We start from the raw sequence: 21325 nt of genomic DNA, 5'->3' as shown, positions 1-21325 counted from the left end.
CTCTTCCGTCCTCCTCTCCCCGGGCTCCCAGTCAGTCAAAAGCAACCGTGCTTTGCCAAAGTCTGCATCTTCTTCATTTTCAAAGTCCTTCCCTTTGAATCCGATGTTTGGAGCCACCACTGGGGAGGACCCAACCTCTCTTCCCTCCTCCTCCTCCTCACCCAAACAAAATCAACATTGTACCTTCCCTTTGTGGTAGTGGCTGCAACCATCAGATTCAGAGTGGAAGGATGTTGGAAATGGGGAGGATGCAAACTTTGGCAAAGCAGGGAAAGGTATGGTGTTGCTTTTGACTGGCTGCATGGGGAGGAGAGGAGAGACGCTGAATCCTCCCTGGTGGCGCTGCAAATATCGGATTCAAAGGGAAGGACTTTGGAAATGGGGAGAATACAAAAATTTTGTTAAAGTGGGGAACATACGATGTTGATTTTCTTTGGCTTGGAGGGAATGGGAGGAAGAGAGGGAAGAGAGAAGGTGGATCCTCTGCAGCAGTGGCTGTTAACATCAGACTGAAAGTGGAATCACTTTGGAAATGTGGGGGATGAAATGAATCCAAGGTTGCAAGGCGAGTTATGGGTGGTGCTGTCAATCATTAATGTTTGGGGAGGTCTCACATATTTGTGGTTTTTCCATTTTCATGGGAGCTTCTGCCCTAAAGTGACGGTATACACCACTCACTGAATACCAAGTCAGGATTATCCATGCCATCATGCAACAACAAAATTTTCCCCTCCTTTCAGTGGGTTCTCTGATGTGCTGCAAGATTTCGGTTACTGCTGTAGCCTTTCCCGCACTCTGTGCATTTGTAAGGTTTTTCCCCCGTGTGAGTTATTTTATGCTTCCTAAGCGTCCCATTATCGGTGAACCTTTTCCCACACTCTGGGCACTTGTATGGCTTCTCCCCTGTGTGAATTCTTTGATGTTTCCGAAGTGTGCCACTATCGCCGAATGTCTTTTCGCACTCTGTGCAGGGGTAAGGTTTCTCTCCAGTGTGGATCCTCTGATGAGAAGTGAGGTTGCTGCTCTGAATGAAGCTCTTCCCACACTCGGTGCATGTGTATGGCTTCTCCCCCGTGTGGGTTCTCTGATGTGCGGTAAGACTACTGCTCTGGATGAAGCTTTTCCCACACTCGTTGCACTGGTATGGCTTTTCCCCCGTGTGGGTTCTCTGATGTGCGGTCAGGCCACTGCTTGTGCCAAAGCGCTTCCCACACACCTTGCATTTATAGGGTTTCTCTCCTGTGTGGGTCCTCTGATGTGAAGCAAGGCTGCTGCTCATACTGAAGCTCTTCCCGCAATCGAGGCACGTATACGGCTTCTCGCCTGTGTGGGTTCTTTGGTGTGAGATAAGGTTGCTGAAGCACTTCCCACACTTGGTGCACTTATAGGGTTTCTCCCCTGTGTGGGTCCGCTGATGTCTGTCATAGTTCCCTCGGTGCTGAAAGCCCTTCCCACATGCTGCGCATTTATATGGTTCCTCCCCTGTGTGAGTTCTGTAATGCCGCTTAAAGTTTGATTTATGATTGAATGTTTTCCCACAGACGGGACACTTTTCCTTTCTCCTTTCATTGTATTCTTCTTGCAGGATATGGGGTTCAAGGAGATCAGCACCCCAATAATCAGAAGATTTCTTCTTCCTGTTCTTTGACGGATTTCCTGCATGCCTTTTTGCTTTTGATGCATTTCCAAACTTCTCTATCTCTGCTGCCTTGGTTGTTTCCGGTTGCACCGCAGACGGTGTCCCATAATCCCCATCGTCCTGCTGGATCCCTGGTTGGAAGACAAGGAAAAGAAAATCTAATTAGGAATTCAAGGGCAATTGAATTGCTTCAAGGGGATTCTGCCATTTTCAAATCCAAATCAGATGATAAAAGTTGGTTCTTTGTATTGGCTGGGATTTGGTTCCAGGAACCCCCACCCCCCCCATGGATTTCAAAAATTCATGGATGCTACAGTTCCATTATATATTATGACATAGTAAAATGGTGTCCCTTATATTAAACAGCAAAATCAAGGCTTGCTTTATGGAATTTATTTATTATTGGAATATTTTTAAGACGTGGATAGATGGTGGATAAAGAATTTGTGGGTATGAAGGCCTTACTAGGTACAGTAACCACTATTTTTTTCACTTGAGAGAACATTTCTCTAGTAATCTCTAGATCCTCCAGAGCAACTCTATGGTCAACTTCCAGCAGAGTTGCGCTGGAGGACTTAGAGATTCCTGGAGAGAACATATTGATCAAATCTGCAAATAATCAAATCCTCAAAAGTCAAGGCCACAAAAATGGAGGGCCAACTGTATTAAAGAGATATACAAGTAATTAAGTCAGTGTGTTCCTGGGCTTTATGTGAACAGAAAATTAGGAACCGGAGGCAGAAATAACACGAAACAACCAAGTCAACAAGGCTCCAAAACACCCTGCAGAAATAATCCAGTTTGAGACCGCTTGGACTGCCCTGGCTCAGTGCTAGGGAATCCTGGGAACTGTAGGTCTGTGAGACATTTAGCCTTCTCTGTCAGGAGCTCCAGTGCCAGGATAAACGACAGTTCCCAGGATTCCCTAGCACTGAGCCAGGGCCGTCCAAGCGGCCTCAAACTGGATTAGTACTGCAGGGTGTTTTGGATGAGTAAAAAAGAACATTTTGAATCTCCCAGAGACCCCTTCAAGGCTGTTCCAAAATGCAATGGGATGATTTTCACGTTTTTAAAAATTCTCATTGTAAATTTTAAAAACATGTTTTTATTTGGAAGAAAGGCGGCATAAAAATGAAATTAAATATTGAGTCAGGCCTGGTCTTGGGGAAAGGGTGGGATATAAAGAAATATAATAAACAAACAAACAAACAAAGAGGTTATTCAGCTTTGGCTTTTTAAAAATGATATTCCTTTTGGAGGCCAAATGCATATAGATCTATTTTGGGGTTGTTGTTGTTGTTGTTGTTATTTTGACATGCTGAGGGTAGCTGGTGAGGCAGGCAAATTCTGGGGGGATGGTTCAAACAAACAAACAGGGATTATCTATCTATCTATTACCAAATTTCCTTGGAGGGCTTTAAACAGAGGCTGGATGGCCACCTGCTGGGGTTGCTTTGATTGAGAGTTCCTGCATGGCAGAAGGGGGTTGGACTGCATGGCCCTTCTTGGGGTCTCTTCCAACTCTATGATTCCATGAGTCTATAATTCTCAGAAACTAAATTATGCCTTAAGGTCACCATAAGTCAGAAATGACTCGAAGGCGCATAACAACGACAAATTACTTCCCTCATTCTGGACACTACACTCGGATTGATGCAACCTAGAATCATATTGGCCCTTTAAGCTGCTGCATCACGCTCTTGGCTCATGTTCAGCTTGAGAGATTCCTTCAGATACATAGAGGTCTCCTTCTTTGGAGACTTAGGTCCAACCATCTGCTCAATGCAGGATATCTCCAGCACTAAATTTGATTGCATCAAGTTCAACTTTGTCTTAAGGTGATTTAAATAACCTAAAGGCCCAGATCCTGTGTGATCTGGGATGCTAAGCAGAGTGGGCCCTGGTCAGTCCTTGGATGGGAGACCACCAAGGAACACCAGGTGCTGGAGGTTCTATGTCAGAGGGCAATAAATCCTCAGCGGTGGCTTTGCCTGTTCCTTCCTCTGACATAGAACCTCCAGCACCTGGTGTTTCTTTGGTGGTCTCCCATCCAATGACTGACCAGGGCCAACCCTGCTTAGCATCCCAGATCACACAGGATCTGGGCCTTTAGGTTATTTAAGTCACCTTAAGTCAAAGTCACGCAGGATCTAGGAACTGTAGTTCGTTGTGATCCCAGAGCTCTGTGACGCAGAAGGCTATATGTCTCGCAAAGCTGCAATTCCCAGAATTCCTTAGCATAGAGCCAGGGCAGTTAAAGCAGTGTTAAACTGGATCATTTCCGATGTGAAGGTGTAGCCTAGCTGTTGCTGACAATTAAATTGTGTATTCATCAGAAAAACCAATCCTTGAGAAAGTTAATCAAAGAACTCCTAAGAAGGAATTGGCAAAAGCATCATTGCAACTATAACTATTAGAACTGTAATAACTAATTCATGAGAAATTGCAGACAAACAAATGGAGAAAATTCAGTCCAGACGCTGATAGGAAGCAGATTCGAAACAGACAGAGAACCATATATTGTAAAGATATTCAGTGTAAACGAATGATAGGTATATGTAAGAAAATGACTGTAACAAGGATGTGTTTGTGTCTCTGTGTGTATCTATATCTATATATTTATTTATATACAAATAAAATGTAAAAGAAAAAAATTCTTTTTCATTTGTCATTTTGTTAACTATATATATATATATATATATATAGAGAGAGAGAGAGAGAGCACAATCTATATATAGAGCATAACCATGTACAATGATGTGTATATGAGTGTGTGTGTATCTCTATCTATCTATCTACTATCTATCTACAAATCAAAAATTTAAAATAAAAATATTTTTCTACTTGTTCTTTTTGATAACAAGACTATATATATATATATATATATATTGCAACCATATAAAAATGATGTTTATATATGTGTGTGTCTATCTATATACAAATAGAAAATTTAAAAGAAAAAGAACATTCTTTTTCCACTTGATCTTTTTGATAACAAGACATTACACACACATATATATATACCAACCATATGAAAATTATATGTATATGTGTATGTATGTATGTAGCTATCTACACATTATATGGTTGCAATCTATCTATCTATCTATCTATCTATCTATCTATCTATCTAGTCTTGTTATCAAAAAGAACAAATGGAAAAAAGAATTTTCTTTTTCTTTAAAATTTTCTATTTGTATATAGATAGATCCACACATATATAAACATAATTAAAACAATATTTTAATTAATATGATTGTAATTCATGAAAAATGAAAAAATAACAATTTATTAGAATATTAAGGTTATACATATTATAAAATTATAAATAAAACATTATAAATAAAAAATAAAAACATTGTAAATATTATAATGTATTGTAACATTTATATATATATATATATATATATATATATATATATATATATATATAGCCATGCTTTTAATGTCTCTGTATTTATATGTGACGAATTTAATTGTTTTAAATTTAATTGTGATTTTTAATTTTTTTTTATCTGTGACCCGCCTTGGGTCTCTTTCTGGCAGAAAAGGCGTCATACAAATGAAATAAATACATAAATTAATATTATATTAAAAAACCCCGGGGCCATGGTTACACTGGTGTGAAACTGGATTATTTCTGCAGTGTGGATGCAGCCTAGGTTTGCAGAAGGGGAGAAGATTTCTAGCCCCTCTGGAAGTGGAAAAAACCAAATGCATTCATTATTTTAGAACCATGCTTTTATTTGATCTACCTCCATCAGGCCTTTCCTTCCTGTTGGCAGTCCTTAAGGAATCACCCATTTAGCTGTTGCAAAGAATGAAATAACAGATTAAAACCCCAGCACTAGAGTTTGCATTTGCAATGGCTCCTCCAGGCATTGGTGATATAACCCCTGGCTTCTTCTTCTTCTTTCTCCCAGGGATTGCAGCCAAAATAAGACCTTTCCCCTCCTCCCTCCTTTTCCAGACTAAACAAATAACGTGGATCCTCTGATGTTCTCCTCCCTTCTTCCCTCCATTGCAAAACATAAAGATAATAAATTAAAAAGTCCCTCTGGCCTCTCTAGGAATCAGAGCTCAGCTCCCTTAACCCTTGGAGGACCAAGGACTCCTTGCTAAACCACTGTCTCAGTCTGCCTCTTGGATGCACAGCTGGATGGGGGATGATGGGCCTTGTAGTCCGACCATCTGGAAGCTTTGCAAGCTTTGGAGAGAGATTTGAAACTGCTGCCATGCAGCTCTCCCCCAGGCATTGCTTTTTATTTTTTGGCGATGCATAAAAACGTATTATGTATTGCTTTCGTGCGATACGTAATTGTTTGCGCATTTTATTTTACCATGCACAAAAAATTGCAATATTTCTGCAACAAATTTGCAACATGTAATTATTATAAAACATATATGAATGATAAAATATGAATTATTAAATATATATGAATTATATATAAACATTCACTGCAGAATAATAACGTTACATTCAGCTCTCCTTATCCATGACTTTTTAATCCACGGATTCAAGCATCTACGGTTTGTATAAATTCCGGATAGCAAACCTTGACTTCACCATTTTATACAAAGCAGGGTATCATATAAATGTTACAATATGTCATAATATAATATTATAATTGTAACATTTATATGATACCCCTTATATAAAATGGCGAAGTCAAGGTTTGCTATTATAATATTATAATATATATATATATATATTGCAATATTAAATTGTTTATCATTTATTTTATTTTGCAATATATAATCACTTCCGCATGTGTGTGTTTTTCTTTTTTACAATACAGGATCATTTGTGCACTTTTTGCCATTCGCGATCGCATTATGCCTTGCTTTTTTTTTGGCGATGCATAAAAAATTCACATTTTTTTTGCAATAATTATATATATATATATATATATATTTGCAATATGTAATTGATTGTGCAGTCTTTGCTATGCTTTGACAGCAATGCATAACAACATATCATTTTATCGCTTTTTTGCAATACCTAATCACTTGTGCATTTCATTTTTAAAGTGCGGAATCACTTGTGCAGTTATTTATTTATTTAATTAATTTATTTGCAGCATTTTTACCCCAATTTTCAGTCAAAAGGCTCTCAGAATGGCTTAAAAATGGTTAATACTTTTTTTTGCTATGCACAATCGCATTATCCAAATGCTGGATTGCATTTTGGTGGGCAATGAGTAAAAATGTGCAGTATATTTGCAATAAATTTTTTTGCAAGTTGTTTTTGGTTAACTTCCATTGATTAACCTCCATTGCAACTAATTTACTAAACAAAACAATCTCAGGACAGCTTTTGATTTCAACCCTTCGGTGTAAGCCTATCCGGTAGGTGGCATCAAAATGCTTCCTTTTGTAAAAGCATGGCTTTTTATTGTCCTGGTGCCATATCCAGGGTTAGCCATTTGTCAGCCATATAGCAAAGTGCAACTTTATCCATAATCCACCAAATAGCGATACATTTATTAGTCCAAACCAAATTAGGGTTGCCATCGTTCTTTTCCACAAAACTGGAACAAAAAGTATGCAAGACAGGATTGGGGCGGTTTGTCAAACCCCAGCCATAAAAAGCCCCCTACCACCACATTTTGATATTTAACATTGCATACAGTCAGCCCCCCCCCCCCCCCCCAATATCCATGGATTCAACCAGCCAAGGGCTTTAAAATATTACAAAAATACACAAATCCCCCCAAAAGCAAACCTTGACTATTTTATATAAGGGAATAGCCATTTGGCTATTCAAGTCTATATAATGGCACTTTTGGAAGCAAACCCTGGCGGATGCACCAAGGTCCCACTGTATTTCGAGTTGTTGTTCGGTTATATATTGCCGCCCATTTCATTCTTGGGTTTAGTTTGTTGCTTCAACTGGCGCAGCTGGCAGGGACATTTTTCCAAGCCTGGGATTTCTCTGGTTTTCTGGGACAAATGGTAAACCTAACCCAAATGCTCAAAATGCACAATGCAAGCTTTCGAAGATCCAGTGGCTTCTTCATCAGGCCAAGATGTTAAAAATCTAGTCAGGAAGTGCCTCCTAATGTTGAGATGGAATCTCTTTTCCTGCAGCTTGCATCCATTGCTCCGGGTCCTAGTCTCTGGGACAGCAGAAAACAAGCTTGTTCCCTCCTCAATATGACATCCCTTCCAATATTTAAACAGGGCTATCATATCACCTCTTAACCTTCTTTTCTCCAGGCTAAACATCCCCAGCTCCCTGAGTCGTTCCTCATAGGGCTTCATGGTTTCCAGACCGTTCACCATTTTAGTCGCCCTCCTTTGGACACATGGCTCCAGTTTCTCCACAACCTTTTTGAATTGTATTGCCCAGAACTGGACATGGGCATATTTAGGTGGAATCTCATTTTCTTGTCATTGTAATCCACCGGTTCGTATTCTGGATTCTGGGGCAGCAGAAAATAAGCTGGCTCCATCTTCTATGGCATCTCTGATATAAAGATAGCTACCTCTCCAGAAGTTGCTCCTCAGAGGCCTTGGTGGTTTCCAGACCTTTGACCACCCTGCTTTGTCCTCCTCTGGACACACTCCAGGTTGCTCATGTCCTTCTTGAATCGTGGTGCCCAGAACTGGACACAGGCAAGACTCATCTCGCTGAGCTCCGTAGTCTACAGACCTTTGGTTACCTTGGTCTCCCTTCTCTGGACACCTTCCAGCTTGTCAATGTCCTCCATAAGCAAATAAATATCCCTGCCCCCTTTGCAAATCTCTTGCTCCGACGGACATTGCAGGAATGTAATTGCCACTGCGTATGCTGGGCATTGCAAGCTTGCAAGACAGCTTGGACCTCCAGACCAAGATGGGTTGTCTTTGGTGGTGTCTCCTGATGCTAGGAGCTGCTGCCTTTCTGACGGAGGACTGTTCTGGTGAGTGTCCTGTGTGCTTACCTAGGGCTAGGGCCATTGCACTATAACACTGAGGGTAGCCTTTATGCTCTACAACTCTCCATGGGGCTGTTGGACTTAATGTCTCTCCATCAAGTCAACCTTGACATCTGGGGACCCCATGAATGAGAGACCCCCAAGTCATCAGCAGCCCTGCTCAGGCCTTGCAGAGTACGATCCTGTTGCTAATGCTTGCTATGTTGTTATTGTGGTGGTGGTGGTGGTTTCTGCTAGTCATTTCCAACATGACCCTAAGGCCATTGTGGTACTCATTTATTTGCTTCAAAGTCAATATCACGCTGTAGCGCTATTATTCCACTTTAATGGCTATGGCTGCATGCTGTGTAATTCTATGGGTTGCAGTTTAATGAAGTAGTAGAGATCTCTGGCCAAGAATGCCCCTTCCTAAACTGTACATCCCAGGAATCTACAGGAGATAACCATAGAAGTTAAAGTGGAATCATAGCACCACAACAGTGTGGCGTGATATTGTCAAGTCACCTCTCCAGTCCTTGCAACTTTCCAGTCTCAAGTTGAGTCTCTTGTCTTTGCAAGATACTTTCTGGTTGAGTCCCAAATCCTTGGGAAGCTACTTTTAATTCAAGTCTCAAGCCAAGTCTGAAGACTATGCAAGATCGACCCTCAATTTGAGTTTCAAGTTCTTTCAAGATACTTTCCAGTCAATTCTCAAATCCTTGCAAGATACTTTCCCATCTCAAGTTGACTCTCAAGCCCTTGTGCAAGATACTTCCCAGTCTCAAGATCCTTGCAAGATACTTTCAAGTCAAGTCCCGGTTGAGAGAGTGTGGCACTTTTGTACTTTTTAATTGTGTTGTATTTGAATTTGTAAGCTGCTTTCTGTCCCAATTTTGGGAGCAAGTGGAATATAAATAAATAGATAAATAAATATTCTTCTTCTTCTAGAAGCAACAATGCACCCTCCTGTTTTTGGGCCAGGAAAGGGTCAGTGTGTGGTAGGATTGGGGATCTGGTGCCTTTGGGGTATTTACATCTTATACTGGTTTAATTATATTTAATGCCCACCTTTTAATGTTTTTATGTGTATTGTTTTTTCATTTGTAAGATGCTTTGTGTCCCAATTGTGGAGGGAAAGCATAATAATAATAATAATAATAATAATAATAATAATGTCTTTAATTGTATTTTTTTTACATTTGTAAGCCACTTTGAATACCAATTGTAAGGAGAAAGTGGGATATAATAATAATAATAATAATAATAATATAATTTGTATAATTTGTATTAGTGGATTTTATCTATTTTTATGAGATGTTTTTAATGGTTTTTATATGGTCTGTAAACCGCTTTGATCTATGGAAAAGCGGTATAGAAATAAAATTTATTATTATTATTATTATTATTATTATTATTATTATTATATTTAGTATTATATTATACTATATTCTATATATGATGATGATGGCGACCGGAGCACCCTCTTTTCTTTTTCTTTTTGACCAGGAAAGGCTCAGTCTGTTGGAGGGTTGTCAGATTTCAGGGTCTGGCCTGGAGGCTCCAGTTTTTGAGGGCAACTCAACTTCAGGACTCCCTCTAATTTGGTTGCTTTCTGTTTCTGTCTCTCATTTTTCTTCCTGCCAGGCAGCTCCTCTTCTTCCTCGCACTCCTTGCGCCTTTTGTACACGGTGCTGGCGGAGTTTGACCAGGAGCAGCCGGAGGTCACTGTGCTGGGCTACGTAGATGACCAGCTCATCTCTCGCTATGACAGCAGCACCAGGCAGATTCGGCCTCAAGTGGCCTGGATGAGCAAGATGGGAGCAGAGGACCCCCAGTATTGGGACAAGGAGGTCCAGAGGATTCAGAGCTGGAGTCTTGAGCTGAAGCAGATGCTGAATATCTTCACCAGGCTCCCCATCGAGAAGAAGGGTAAGAGGAGGAAGGGGTGTGTGGAGCACCAAAGGCTTCCGCCTGCCATATTTATATTTCACTGCTTGGATTTTGCTTGGCTTTACTGTTTTTGCTTTTAATCTACCTAGGGTCGTGTTGGCCTTTTCAGCTGCCGCATCACACTGTTGGCTCATGTTCAGCCTGTTGGCTCATGTTCACTAAGACTTCCTTTTTCCATGTAGAGTCAGCTCTTTGTATCTGCAGGGGTTCTGTTCCAGACTCCCCTATAGATAGCAAAATCCAGGACCTCAAGTCCCGTTGTTCCTAATGGTGGACAACAACGCTGCTAAATGCTGTAGGTTTTAAGATGCCTTGGGTCCCAGAATTTGTTTTTATTCATGGCAGTTCAGTTGGCTTTCTTCTTCCGTGGGCTTGCCATCTATGGATTGGAGCATCCATGAATGGCCTTGCCTCATTTTCCCCAATGGCATTAGATGGAGACAGCTGCACCAATGCGGTTGCACTTGTTTTGTGCCGCCATTATGAACAACAGGACTTGATTCCCATGGATTTTGCTATTTATGGGAGGAGGAGGTCTGGAACAGACCCCCCCCCCCCATGCAAAGAGCCGTCTGTACATATGAAATGAACCTATGAGTCTTGAGTACCAGAGCCTGAACATGAGCCAGTTGTGTGATGTGGCAGCTAAAAAGGCCAATGCAATTCTAGGCTGTATCAATAGGAGTGCAGTGTCCAGATTAAGGGAAGTCATAGTGCCACTCTATTCTGGTTTGGTCAGCTCTCTTGCACACTGATATTTCAGATGATGCCCCTGTATTGTTAGACTTGGAATGAACTACCAGAAGAGATTTGACAGCTGAATATGCTTTCCGAATTTAAAAGAGCATTCAAGTCCAACCTCTTCCAGCAAGTCTATCCTGTGCAGAAAATGTTGTAGTTGGGGACTACACTAAGGCTGTATCTGCACTGCAGAAATAATCCAGTTTGACACCATTTTAACTGCTGGGGCTCAATGCTATGGAGTCCTGGGCATTATAGTTAAGTAATTAATTAATTTGTTTATTTAGTGTGTCATCTCACAGAGCAGGCTAAATATCTCACAAAACTACAAGCCCCAGAATTCCACAGCATTTAGCTATAACAGTTAAAGTGGTGTCAAGATGGATTACTTCTGCAGTTTGGACACAGCCTCAGTCAACCAATTTTTTTTTAATGAGATCAGTTTGCTGTAGTATGAAGAAAGGAGTTGGTGGAGGAAGCTAGGAGCATCTTTGAGACTAAACCAACTGATTTATATTTTAGCTTTGGATATAACTCAGTTCAGCTGTTTTTCTTACCAGTCCTGCTTTGAAATTTTGTTGTTGTTCCGGAAGCACCACTTGGAAGTCCCATATTGTATGTTCAGGAACATGGAAATGCTCTGCAAGTGGTATAAATCAAGTAGCCTTAAAGATGCTGCCAGATCTTCTTTAGGGTGAGGGCTTCAACTCCCAGAAAACCCTCCACCAGCAAGGCCACTGGTCATGATGGTGGGAGGATTTTGGGAACTGTAGTCCATGCTCTAACAAAAGCTGATCCAGGCCAATCGAATGCAGAGAGCCAGCTGTGAAAGATCTGTAGACTTTGCAAAGTGAAAGGTAAACCAATGCAGATCTTTTCTGGGAATGTTCCCGACCCAGCGTTTAATGCAAAATAAACAATGGAGTTAAAAATCCTCCCCCATGAAATTATTTAACCTTTGGAATTCAGGTTTGTTTTCTTTAAGCTAGAAAGGACAAATACACACTGAACCTGTCCAGTTTGGAGTGGCTGCAGTCTAGCAGAATCACTAAATCCTAAAATCGTACAATCATAGAGTAGGAGGAGCAAAAGAAGGCCCATCTGCCATGTCGAGATGGGGATGGTGAGATGGCCATCCAGCCTTGGCTTCAAAACAAAGGTTTAAAATCTCATTAAACTACCTATAAAATTAAAATAAGTTTTAAAAATACTATGACTACTAATAAACCAAATAATAAACAAAGCAGAAATAGTTTCTGAGTTTGCATTTCTTTCTCTGCTAGAAGGGGAGAGAGTCCACAACTCTCCAAAGCCATCTATCATGCTGTTGAACACAGAACAGAATCATAGAATATTTGGAAAGAACCCCAAAGGCTATATTGTCCAACCCCATGCCATGCTAAAGCACTCCCAAGAAATGCCCTTCCGGCTTTGATTTGAAAACATTCAACACGGTTTTCCCTCTGCTCCCTCCAAGGCGGCGTGTTTCACTGCTGAAAAGCTCTTATCTTCAGGAAGTTCTTCCTAACATTTAAGTAGAACCTTTTTTCCTGTAGTTTGAACCCATTGCTATGTAACTTTGGGGCTGAACAGACCATTCTTTGTTGGATTGGTGCCGACACCTACATGCCACCAGTCTTTCCACGGCACAAAAAGGACCAGCAAAAAGTGGCTCCTATTTACGCTGCAGGGAGGGTGCCATAGCTGCTAGCACTGCAGCTTTTTGGCGCTCCTTTGGCGCTGCATTAGAGGAGTGCCATGATGCTGCCAGCCATGTGGTGGGGAACGCAGCATCATGTCAGCATGGGGGCAGAGTTGGGGGTACGCTGTGCAGACTCCATGCCCCAACTCTGCCCCCATGCTAGCCTTTGATGCCGGTCTCTACATCTCTTTGTCTCTGGAGCAGCAGAAAACAAGCTTGCTCCATCCTCCATATGATACCCCTTTATCTGAGGGTGTGAGGCTACTCAATGCCACTCCTTCCTACTTCAAGCTTTATTGCATAATTTACTGAAGAGATGTTGCTGCAAAGCGATGTTCATAATCTGGCTTTCCTTCACCACCCTCCTAAAGCCAATGCAGCTAAAAAATGTCCACCCGACAGAGGCTGACTAGGAGAGTTGTGGGTGGTGTTAGCCATTGTGCATTTTTCTAAAATTTTGGTGTGTGAGGTATTCCTCATGACCTCAAATGGGCCCTGCCAGGCTGTCCGCCATTATCCCCAAATGGCAGGACATGTACACCCTGAGGCCAGCCTTATGAGACCTCCAGGGAACATTACCCTCGGACTTGCCCAACAGGTAGTTTGGGAGTCGCCAATGGGACTACTATCGCCTCCAATAATCAGAAGAATGTACAATGTTTGTTTAAGATCCCTCACCTGATGAGCTGGCTATCAATTTTACTCCTTCCCCATTTCCCTTGATTGTTGCCAGACCAGATTGTGTCACCCAAACATTCAGACATCTTTGTCCGGAACATCAAGCACCTTTGCCCAGGACTAGTTTTCACCCTTAAAAATCTCTGTAAAAATCCCCTCAGTGTGCTATTTCAAATTTCATGGGGACGTCACATCGCCGTGAGCTCTGATTTAGCCCCAGCACTTCTGATCAACCAACGGTCTCTGAACGTCTGCGTCTCACCCCATCTCATCTGATTGGACTTCAGAAGCAAGTCTCATCTAGAATAAGTATCACCTGTAGTGCTGCCTTTTCCAAAGCTAACCTCTGATTCCCTGAGCTTTGAATGAATGAGTATGTGATAGTGAATTGCTGTGTGTTTTCCCCTTTCAATAAAAATACAGCCATCCCTCCAAATTCACGGGGGATCCATTCCGGAGACCCCTGCCAATTCGAAATTTCACTGATGCTCAAGTGCCTAATCGAGGCAAGGCCTCAGCCGGCGCGGCCTTGCCTTGGCTAGAGCTCCGCCATGCTGGCTGGGAGAATGGCCGCACCAAGGCAAGGCCATGCTGGCATGAAGAAGCCTGTGCTGGCTGAAGCCTTGCCTCAATAAGGTAAGGAAGGAGGGAGGGAGGGAAGGAAGGAAGGAAGGAAGGAAGGAAGGAAGGAAGGAAGAAAGAAAGAAAGAAAAGAGAGGAGGGAGGGAGGACTTGACATTGAAGATTAATCGAAGCTGCGAATTGCAAGTCCACAGATACAGAGGGACGACAGTATACTTTCATTGGAGAAGCCTGTCTCTGCTTCATTTGTTAATTCCTCGGGCCCTTGGTGTACAGATGGGAAACGATTTCACTGGGTCCTTGTAGTCAGCCCCCCTCAATTTTGAGCTAAATAACCCCCCGCCCCCCAGTTAGAGTTTTGGCTACAGTGACTATAAAATTGTTTTTTTAAAAAAGAGTTTTGCTTGAATAAATTTTTTTTTAAAAGAGTTTTGCTTTAATAAAAAAAAAAGAGTTTTGCTTTTGGAGGCTTTGCTAATTTTAGGGGCGGAGGCAGGGAAGAAAACGGCTTCTGACTTGGCCACCTTTCTATGTCTCCTTCAGTTGCCCCTACCTTGCAGTATATGGAAGGCTGCGAGGTTTTCAGCAATGGGAATAAGGAAGGCTACGCTGCGTCCGCTTATGATGGGCGGGACTTTCTCACCTTTGACCGGCAGGCCATGAACTGGAGAGCCGCTGACTTCACGGGCCACCTATTGCGGTTGATGTTTCTCAGGAACAGCAATCAAACACAAAAATTAAAGTCCTACCTGGAGGAGGAGTGCATTGAGCAGCTCAGGAAATTCTTAGAGATTGGGAAAGAGGCCCTGCTGAGGAAAGGTAAGAAGGGAGAGAGCTGTGCCCTCTCTAGCCTTAAGCCAGGACTTAAGAACTGATCTGTGTAAAGAGGCATCACTAGTTGTGTGCGGTTAGGTATGGACTCTACCAGGTGTGGGCGGGGTTGGTGTGGCAGGCTGCATGCTGGGAATTGAAGTCCCTTCACTAACACGTGTGCAACAAACTTTCCACGCAAGGTTTGCAAGAACTGTGACTTTTAATTGTAAGCAGTAACTCCAACCATGTGCAAACCCCAACAATTCCCAAGTCCCAGGACAACCGCCTTCACAACTCCTTCTCTACTCCTGCTTCCGCTCACCGTCGTCCTCTGGGTTCTTCTCCCCTCGGGTTGCTCTCCCACCCGCGTGTTTCTCCAGAGGTTCTCTCTCGGCCTTCTCCCATTCCTGTGGTTGTGGCCCGTGCTCCCAATGACTCCCTTTGCTGTCCCACCACTCACTCACTAAGCCTCCTGCCTCGCGTCTCCTCCAGTGTTCCTCCTCCGTATAAGGGAAGTCCCCTTCCTCTTGGGGGTCCCGCAGCTGAAGAGTCTCGTGGGGTCCTGGTGGCCTTGGACTCAGCTTGGTTTGTAAGGACATAGGCCGTCCGGCTCTATGAGGACTATGAGTCACCCTGTCTCACCCTAACTCAACCGCCTCTCCCTGTCCTCCTCTTCCGCGTCTGTTCCCTCTCCCCGTGCGCACCTCTTCCTCTCTCTTTATCCCTCTCCTTGGCTCCTCCTCTCTCTTCTCCGGCCCCTCCCCTGGGCTCTTCCTCCTTATCCCTTCCACCTGATCGCTCTCTCCTCCCCCAACTCTCTCCTCAGCCACCTCTATTCCGCTACACCAGGTGACACTGCAAAGGGGTGTACAACCGCAGAAGGTACGGACCCAAAAGAGGGGTGACATCCAGTGGGGTCCTCTTCCTGCTGTGGGCAGCATAGTGCTGCTGCCACTGGCACCTAACCCTGCTTCCTGCTGCTGTGGCTTTGTCCCCGAGGAGCATGCCAAGGCAGCAGAAGAGGAGGAGGAAGGGAGAGTGCGCTTCTCTTAGCTTTTGTCCAGGAAAGCAGCCAACAGCTGACAACAATTCCAAACAAACCCAAGGTCTCCACGCAGATTTTGTGGAGCAAGGCAAGTCTTGAAAAGCAGACTTACAGGCAAAAGGCAGAGTCCAGAAATGAAATCATTAGTCAGTCTGAGTGGAAGCCAAAGGGCCAAACCAAGAAGGTCAAGGGTTCCAGAAAAGCAGAAGGGTCAGGTCAGTCCGTAGTTCAAAGGTTCAAGTCAAGAAATCAACACTGTAAGAATGAGACCTTGGTCTGGGGAAATTTATCATTAGATCAAATAGAGGAGTGGTTTCTAGTACTGTTTATGAAGGTAGCCAAGTTAATAAAAGGTCAACAGAGACAAGTTTTATGAAAACTGACTACTGTTTATTATTCGTACACATGTAAGACAATCATATATTCACATAATCACCCAAGAACTCAAGAGTATACAGTGCACCTGTGTCATACGCAGGTGCCTTTTACGCGGCTTTCAGTTTACGCTTATTTTCAATGTGGCTCAAGCATACGTACTATTTGCCTTACACGGAGGGATCCGGAACGGATCCCCACGTAAGGCAAGGGCGCACTGTAGTAAGTAAGCATTGGAGAGAGTACAAGAGGCTTTACTAAAAGTAATATTTACCTGTATTGCGATGCTCCAAGGTCCAAATTGATGAAGACTCTGCTGCATGGAGGGGAAGGGGGGGGGAGCGGCTAGAGGATTGGAACTATATCAGAATTCAGATAGACATGGAGTCTACCTGGATTCTAACACAGAACACTGAACAAAGGATTTGGGGATCCTTAAGTAAGCCAAAACCTAGCCTTAGGTGGAGAGTTGTTTATCTTACTTCAAAGCAAAGCCAAATCTACATATTAAAGATTGCTTGATCTATAGATAGTCTCCAAGATGAGAATAGTTTTCTGATGGCTCTGACCTGGCAAAACATCCTGGGCCATAAATCTGCCCAAAAGTGTGAATGACTTTCCCTGATGGCAGCTCCTATCTTGGCCTCTTTCCTCTGTTTCAGTGGTGCACATGATGCTCTTGCCTTGCTTCCATGGAGGACTCCAATGTCATCTCTCCCATCAGGCACTCCACATAGAGTCATGAGAGGAAAGCCATGCACACTATGGATGTTATAGCTCCAATACTCATAACAATACAGAGAGTCAGGAAACATGATGCTTTCACCAGGGAACTCAGATAGCTTCTGACAAAAGCCCTGGCGGGCTTCCCAGGGATTTATCATAAGCTCTCATGAATGCAGGTGGCCTATGATGGGCTGGCGTTTTGCATAAAGCCTCCTCAAGCTACGGAGGCATGCCCTTTCAGGTCTTCTCTGGCTGAAGATGGGTATTTGGTTGTCCTTGACCTTCATGTCTACAGTACTAGAAGGCTCTGCTGCTGGGAAGTTTGGCTCCTTGTTGTCTTCTAAAGCCATGGACTCTGCTGGAGCGCTTCAGGGCAGAGCTAGGGCCAGCCTGAGCCTCAAATTCAGGCTGAGGCTCCAGCTCACCCTCAGAGTCCTCCCCTGAATCCTCTGCCAGGCTGGACCTCACATCATTTCCTCCCTGTGGGCTCCCTCCTCATGAGGAAGCTGCATTGAGGAGAAGGAGGGATAGAATCATAGAATCCTAGAGTTGGAAGAGATTCCAAGGGCCATTAAGGCCAATCCCATTCTGCCATGCAGGAACTCTCAATCAAAGCATTCCCGACAGATGGCCATCCAGTGTCTGTTTAAAGATCTACAAATTGTCAATTAAAAATTAAATTTTAATTTTAAAATTCTTTCAAATTTTATGAAAAAATCTTACAAAATTTTAACTATAATTTTCATTTTGCTTGTTGTTTTTATTGCCATTACATGCCGTGGCTTATGGGAATTACGATGTATGAATAATATTAGTACAAAAAATATTACTAAGGATGCTTATGGTGTGGTATGGGAGGAGGTCAGTGGTGTGGACAGGTTATACCATGGAGTTATTGCACTGAATGATGCCAACTCTAGTGATGCCGCTGCTCACAAATGTTATTCTATTTGCAGAGTCCCCGGTAGTGAAGGCTACCCGTTGGGTAGGGAATGACAGCCTGCAAATCCTTGTCTGCCAAGCCTACGGCTTCTACCCCAAGGAGATTGACATCACCTGGAGGAAGGATGGTGAGGTTTGGGAACAGGACCACTTCCCCAATGCTGTTGCTCCCAACTCGGATGGGACATACCACACCTGGCTCAGTGTTCAGATTGACCCAAAAGACTGGGATCGCTACCAGTGCCATGTGGAACACGACAGTTTCCAAGACCCTCTGGATGTGGCTTGGGAGGATTCTGGTGAGAAACTGGGGGAGGCAGTATTTGTTTATGTGTGAAAGTGCACATGCATACCCTGGTTTTGTTCTCTTTCACTGTAAAGCCACCTTTTGCATGCTGCCCACCTCCTGGCACAGCCATATTGCAGTTGGTACAGGGGCATCTAAGAAGCGTCTGACTATATCCCTGTCGTTAGATGCACAACAGGGACATCATCTTGTAGGAGTGCAGTAGGATGCTTTTACCATAGAATCATACTCCTAGTTGGAAGGAACCCATAGATGGATATACATTAATATATATATATTAAATACATAACTATATTTCAGAGCGACATCCCAGGAATCACTCCACTTTTAGACAGAAGGAATTGGGGAACAGGACTCAAGAGTGCAGTGCAGTGGCTACCTCTTTGTGCACGGAAAGGACAGAGGATGTGATTTCAGCTGTGTTGAATCTGAAAGACACCGTGGAAAAGGCTAGTAAGTGATTCTCTAAAGAAGTGAAAGTAATAGCCCTGAGTAGTTTTTGCAATGTCCTTATTCACCCAGTGGCTGCTGTGAGGTTGTAAGGTATAAATGTCCATTGCGCAGTGGTAGCTTGTACAGTGACTGATGCAGCATGGCCCTGATGTGCAGTGGACACTGGTGTACACAGAGGTATGTACCTGGACACTGGCTATGTGCCGGCAGCAAGTGTAGTGCCCAATAGGTATATCGTGCCCAGGGAGTATGAGAAGTGCCAAAGTGCATAAGAAGTGCCCAATGCAAATCAGAAGTATCCGATGCACATCAGAACTCCCTGATGATCATAGGGAGCACCCAGTGCACATCAGATGTTCCCAATGAACATAGGGAGCATCCGGTGTTCATCAGAAATCCATGATGAACATAGGGAGCACCTGGTTCACATCAGAAATGCCAAATGCACATTGGGAGCATCTAGTACAGATCAGAAGTTCTGGATGCATATTGAGAGCATCTGATGCACATCAGAAGTGCCAAATGAATATTATGAGCTCCCAGTGCACATCTGAAGTGCCTGATACACATTGAGAGTACCCAGTGCACATTTGAGGTGTCTGATACATACTGAAAGCACCCAGTGCACATCAGAAGTGCCTGATGTACATTGGGAGCACCTGGTGCACATCAGAAATGCCCAGTGCATATTGGGAACATCCAGTGCACCGCTGCATGTAGGAAGCAGCTGCTGCACATTGGGATACTTTTATTGGAGCCTGGATGCATGTTTTTGCCATTCACTGACAGGATGTTATTGAATTTCTGAAACATATCTATGGCCCGTTACAAACAGGCATAAAAGTACGGACTGGGTCCGTACTAGCGTTAGGAAGGGGCATCACTTCTTGATGCCCCTAACCCTAGTACGGACCAAGTCTGTACAAAATGGCCATGCCCTATGCACACGGGTGCCACCATGACTACGTCACGACCGCGCCCTCTAAACGGGGCGGCGCGGTTGTGACGTAGTGGGGTTGTGCGAGGGCGCCCTTTCTGTGGCCCTGGAAGGTGCTCCGTTTCAGAGCTCCTTCCAGCTTTGCGTCGCTGGGCGCAGTATTTACATGGCTGCGCCAGCAACGCAAAGAAGAAAGGGGCCAAGCGGCCCCTTTCTCCTCCTCCCCGCCGCTGCCGCCAGGTGTCCTTGGGGCTTGAAGCCCCTAGGACACCCCTTTCCAGGCCGTGGGGAAGCGGCCTTTTGCAGCTTCCCTGCGGCCTGGAAAGCGGCAGATTGGGGCCTCGGAGGCTGCCGTTGTGGCAGCTGAGGCCCTGATCCGGCGGGGAAAGGGCCGGTTACAGGCCGCCCCAAACGGGTGGTCTGTAACACGCCTAAGGATTTGTACAGTTCTGAAATGTAGCTTATGTGTTTGCGTGTTCCTAAATACAGCCTACAATGTTTTCTGTGTTCCTTAAGGAAAACATAGAGGGCATTTGGTATCCACTGGGATTTGGTTCTAGAACTCCCTGTGGATACCAAAATCTGTGGATACTCAAGTCCCATGATATACTGTACAGTGGTCTAGTAAAATGATGTCCCTTATATAAAATGGCGAAATCAAAGATTTTTTTGCAATTTATTTTGCAAAATATTTTTTGAGCATGCTGCCAAGGATGATTTAATCTGTGGATAAAGAACCCGTGGAGATGGAGAGCCGACAGTAGCACACTCCTAACTCAGTGTCATTATTTTCATCCCCTTTGCAAGTGAGATGCTTTGAGAAGCGGCTGTCCGACCTGGAGAACACGGTGGAAAACCTCACATGCCAAAGTAAAAATGAATAAATTCTGCTGGGTTGAAGGACACAAATCAAACGAGGTCAAAGCAATGGAAGCACCCGAGCATCCCTTTTGTGAAGTTAGCGAAGAGGTGGAGAAAACAGTAGACTTTTAAAACATTTTTAAAAAAACCCAAATGGTGGAAGGAATAACCAAAAATGTTTCTTGTTTACGTCATAAACTTTTATGAGCCACACATGCTAGCTTTACTTAGTTTGCTTTCTCAGATATAAAACAGGGGAAAAGCTTATTCTCCCCTTTAGCTGTCTGCTGGTTATTCAAGTGTGTTTTCCTTTTTAATTAGCCACCGCAAAAAACTGAAGGATTTTTTTGTTCTTTAATAAAGGGAAATAAAGGAAGAATATGATACAAAAACTGGGATACTAATAAACCTCCCTATATTTCCAACATACAGACAGGAGTTTTGGTAGTGTCTTTGCACAAGCGTAAATTCCCACACAGAAGTGGATGGACAGTTTCATCCACTAATGCTCCCGTTTGACTTTGTACTCCCTCTCAAAATGGCAACCCGAAACGATGGGAATGTCATTTCCATCTCCTACCATTTTGAGAGGGACTTGCAGACCAAGAGGGAGATATTTGGGCTTCTTCTGTGTGCACGCACATCCATTTGTGGGTAGAAATGGGCTCCTGGGCC

General features: G+C 43.5%; 2 protein-coding genes across 2 annotated transcripts in view; one reads left to right on the top strand and one right to left on the bottom strand.

The window, feature by feature from the left end:
- The window catches only part of LOC149320299 (uncharacterized), a 55829-nt gene that overhangs the window by 13166 nt on the left and 21338 nt on the right, over nt 1-21325 (bottom strand). The window contains exon 12 of the mRNA XM_089499440.1: nt 778-1555. Within this exon, the coding sequence (XP_089355566.1) occupies nt 778-1555 (778 nt within the window). The remainder of the gene's footprint in view (nt 1-777; nt 1556-21325) is intronic.
- Nucleotides 8430-20788, top strand: LOC149320300 (major histocompatibility complex class I-related protein 1-like). Its single transcript, XM_089513718.1, has 6 exons — nt 8430-8544; nt 10183-10467; nt 14735-15010; nt 18107-18391; nt 18700-18852; nt 20597-20788. Exons 1-6 carry the CDS (start codon nt 8430-8432, stop codon nt 20671-20673), a joined length of 1191 nt encoding a protein of 396 aa, XP_089369844.1. The 3' UTR covers nt 20674-20788.

This window comes from Sceloporus occidentalis, unplaced genomic scaffold (genome assembly GCF_023333645.1).
Source record: "Sceloporus occidentalis isolate IW3139 unplaced genomic scaffold, rSceOcc1.0.p SCAF_1, whole genome shotgun sequence".
Taxonomy (NCBI): domain Eukaryota; kingdom Metazoa; phylum Chordata; class Lepidosauria; order Squamata; family Phrynosomatidae; genus Sceloporus; species Sceloporus occidentalis.
Note: the sequence above shows the minus strand (reverse complement) of the source record. Positions and strands in the feature narration are given on the sequence as shown.

Bases quoted from the DNA above. Each gene is read 5' to 3' on its own strand.
- LOC149320300 (XM_089513718.1), top strand. From the start codon at position 8,430: ATGCTGGGCATTGCAAGCTTGCAAGACAGCTTGGACCTCCAGACCAAG. The intron at 18,392-18,699 runs GTGAGAAACTGG...ACTATATTTCAG, and splicing joins TGTGGCTTGGGAGGATTCTG to AGCGACATCCCAGGAATCAC. The intron at 18,853-20,596 runs GTAAGTGATTCT...CCCCTTTGCAAG, and splicing joins AGACACCGTGGAAAAGGCTA to TGAGATGCTTTGAGAAGCGG.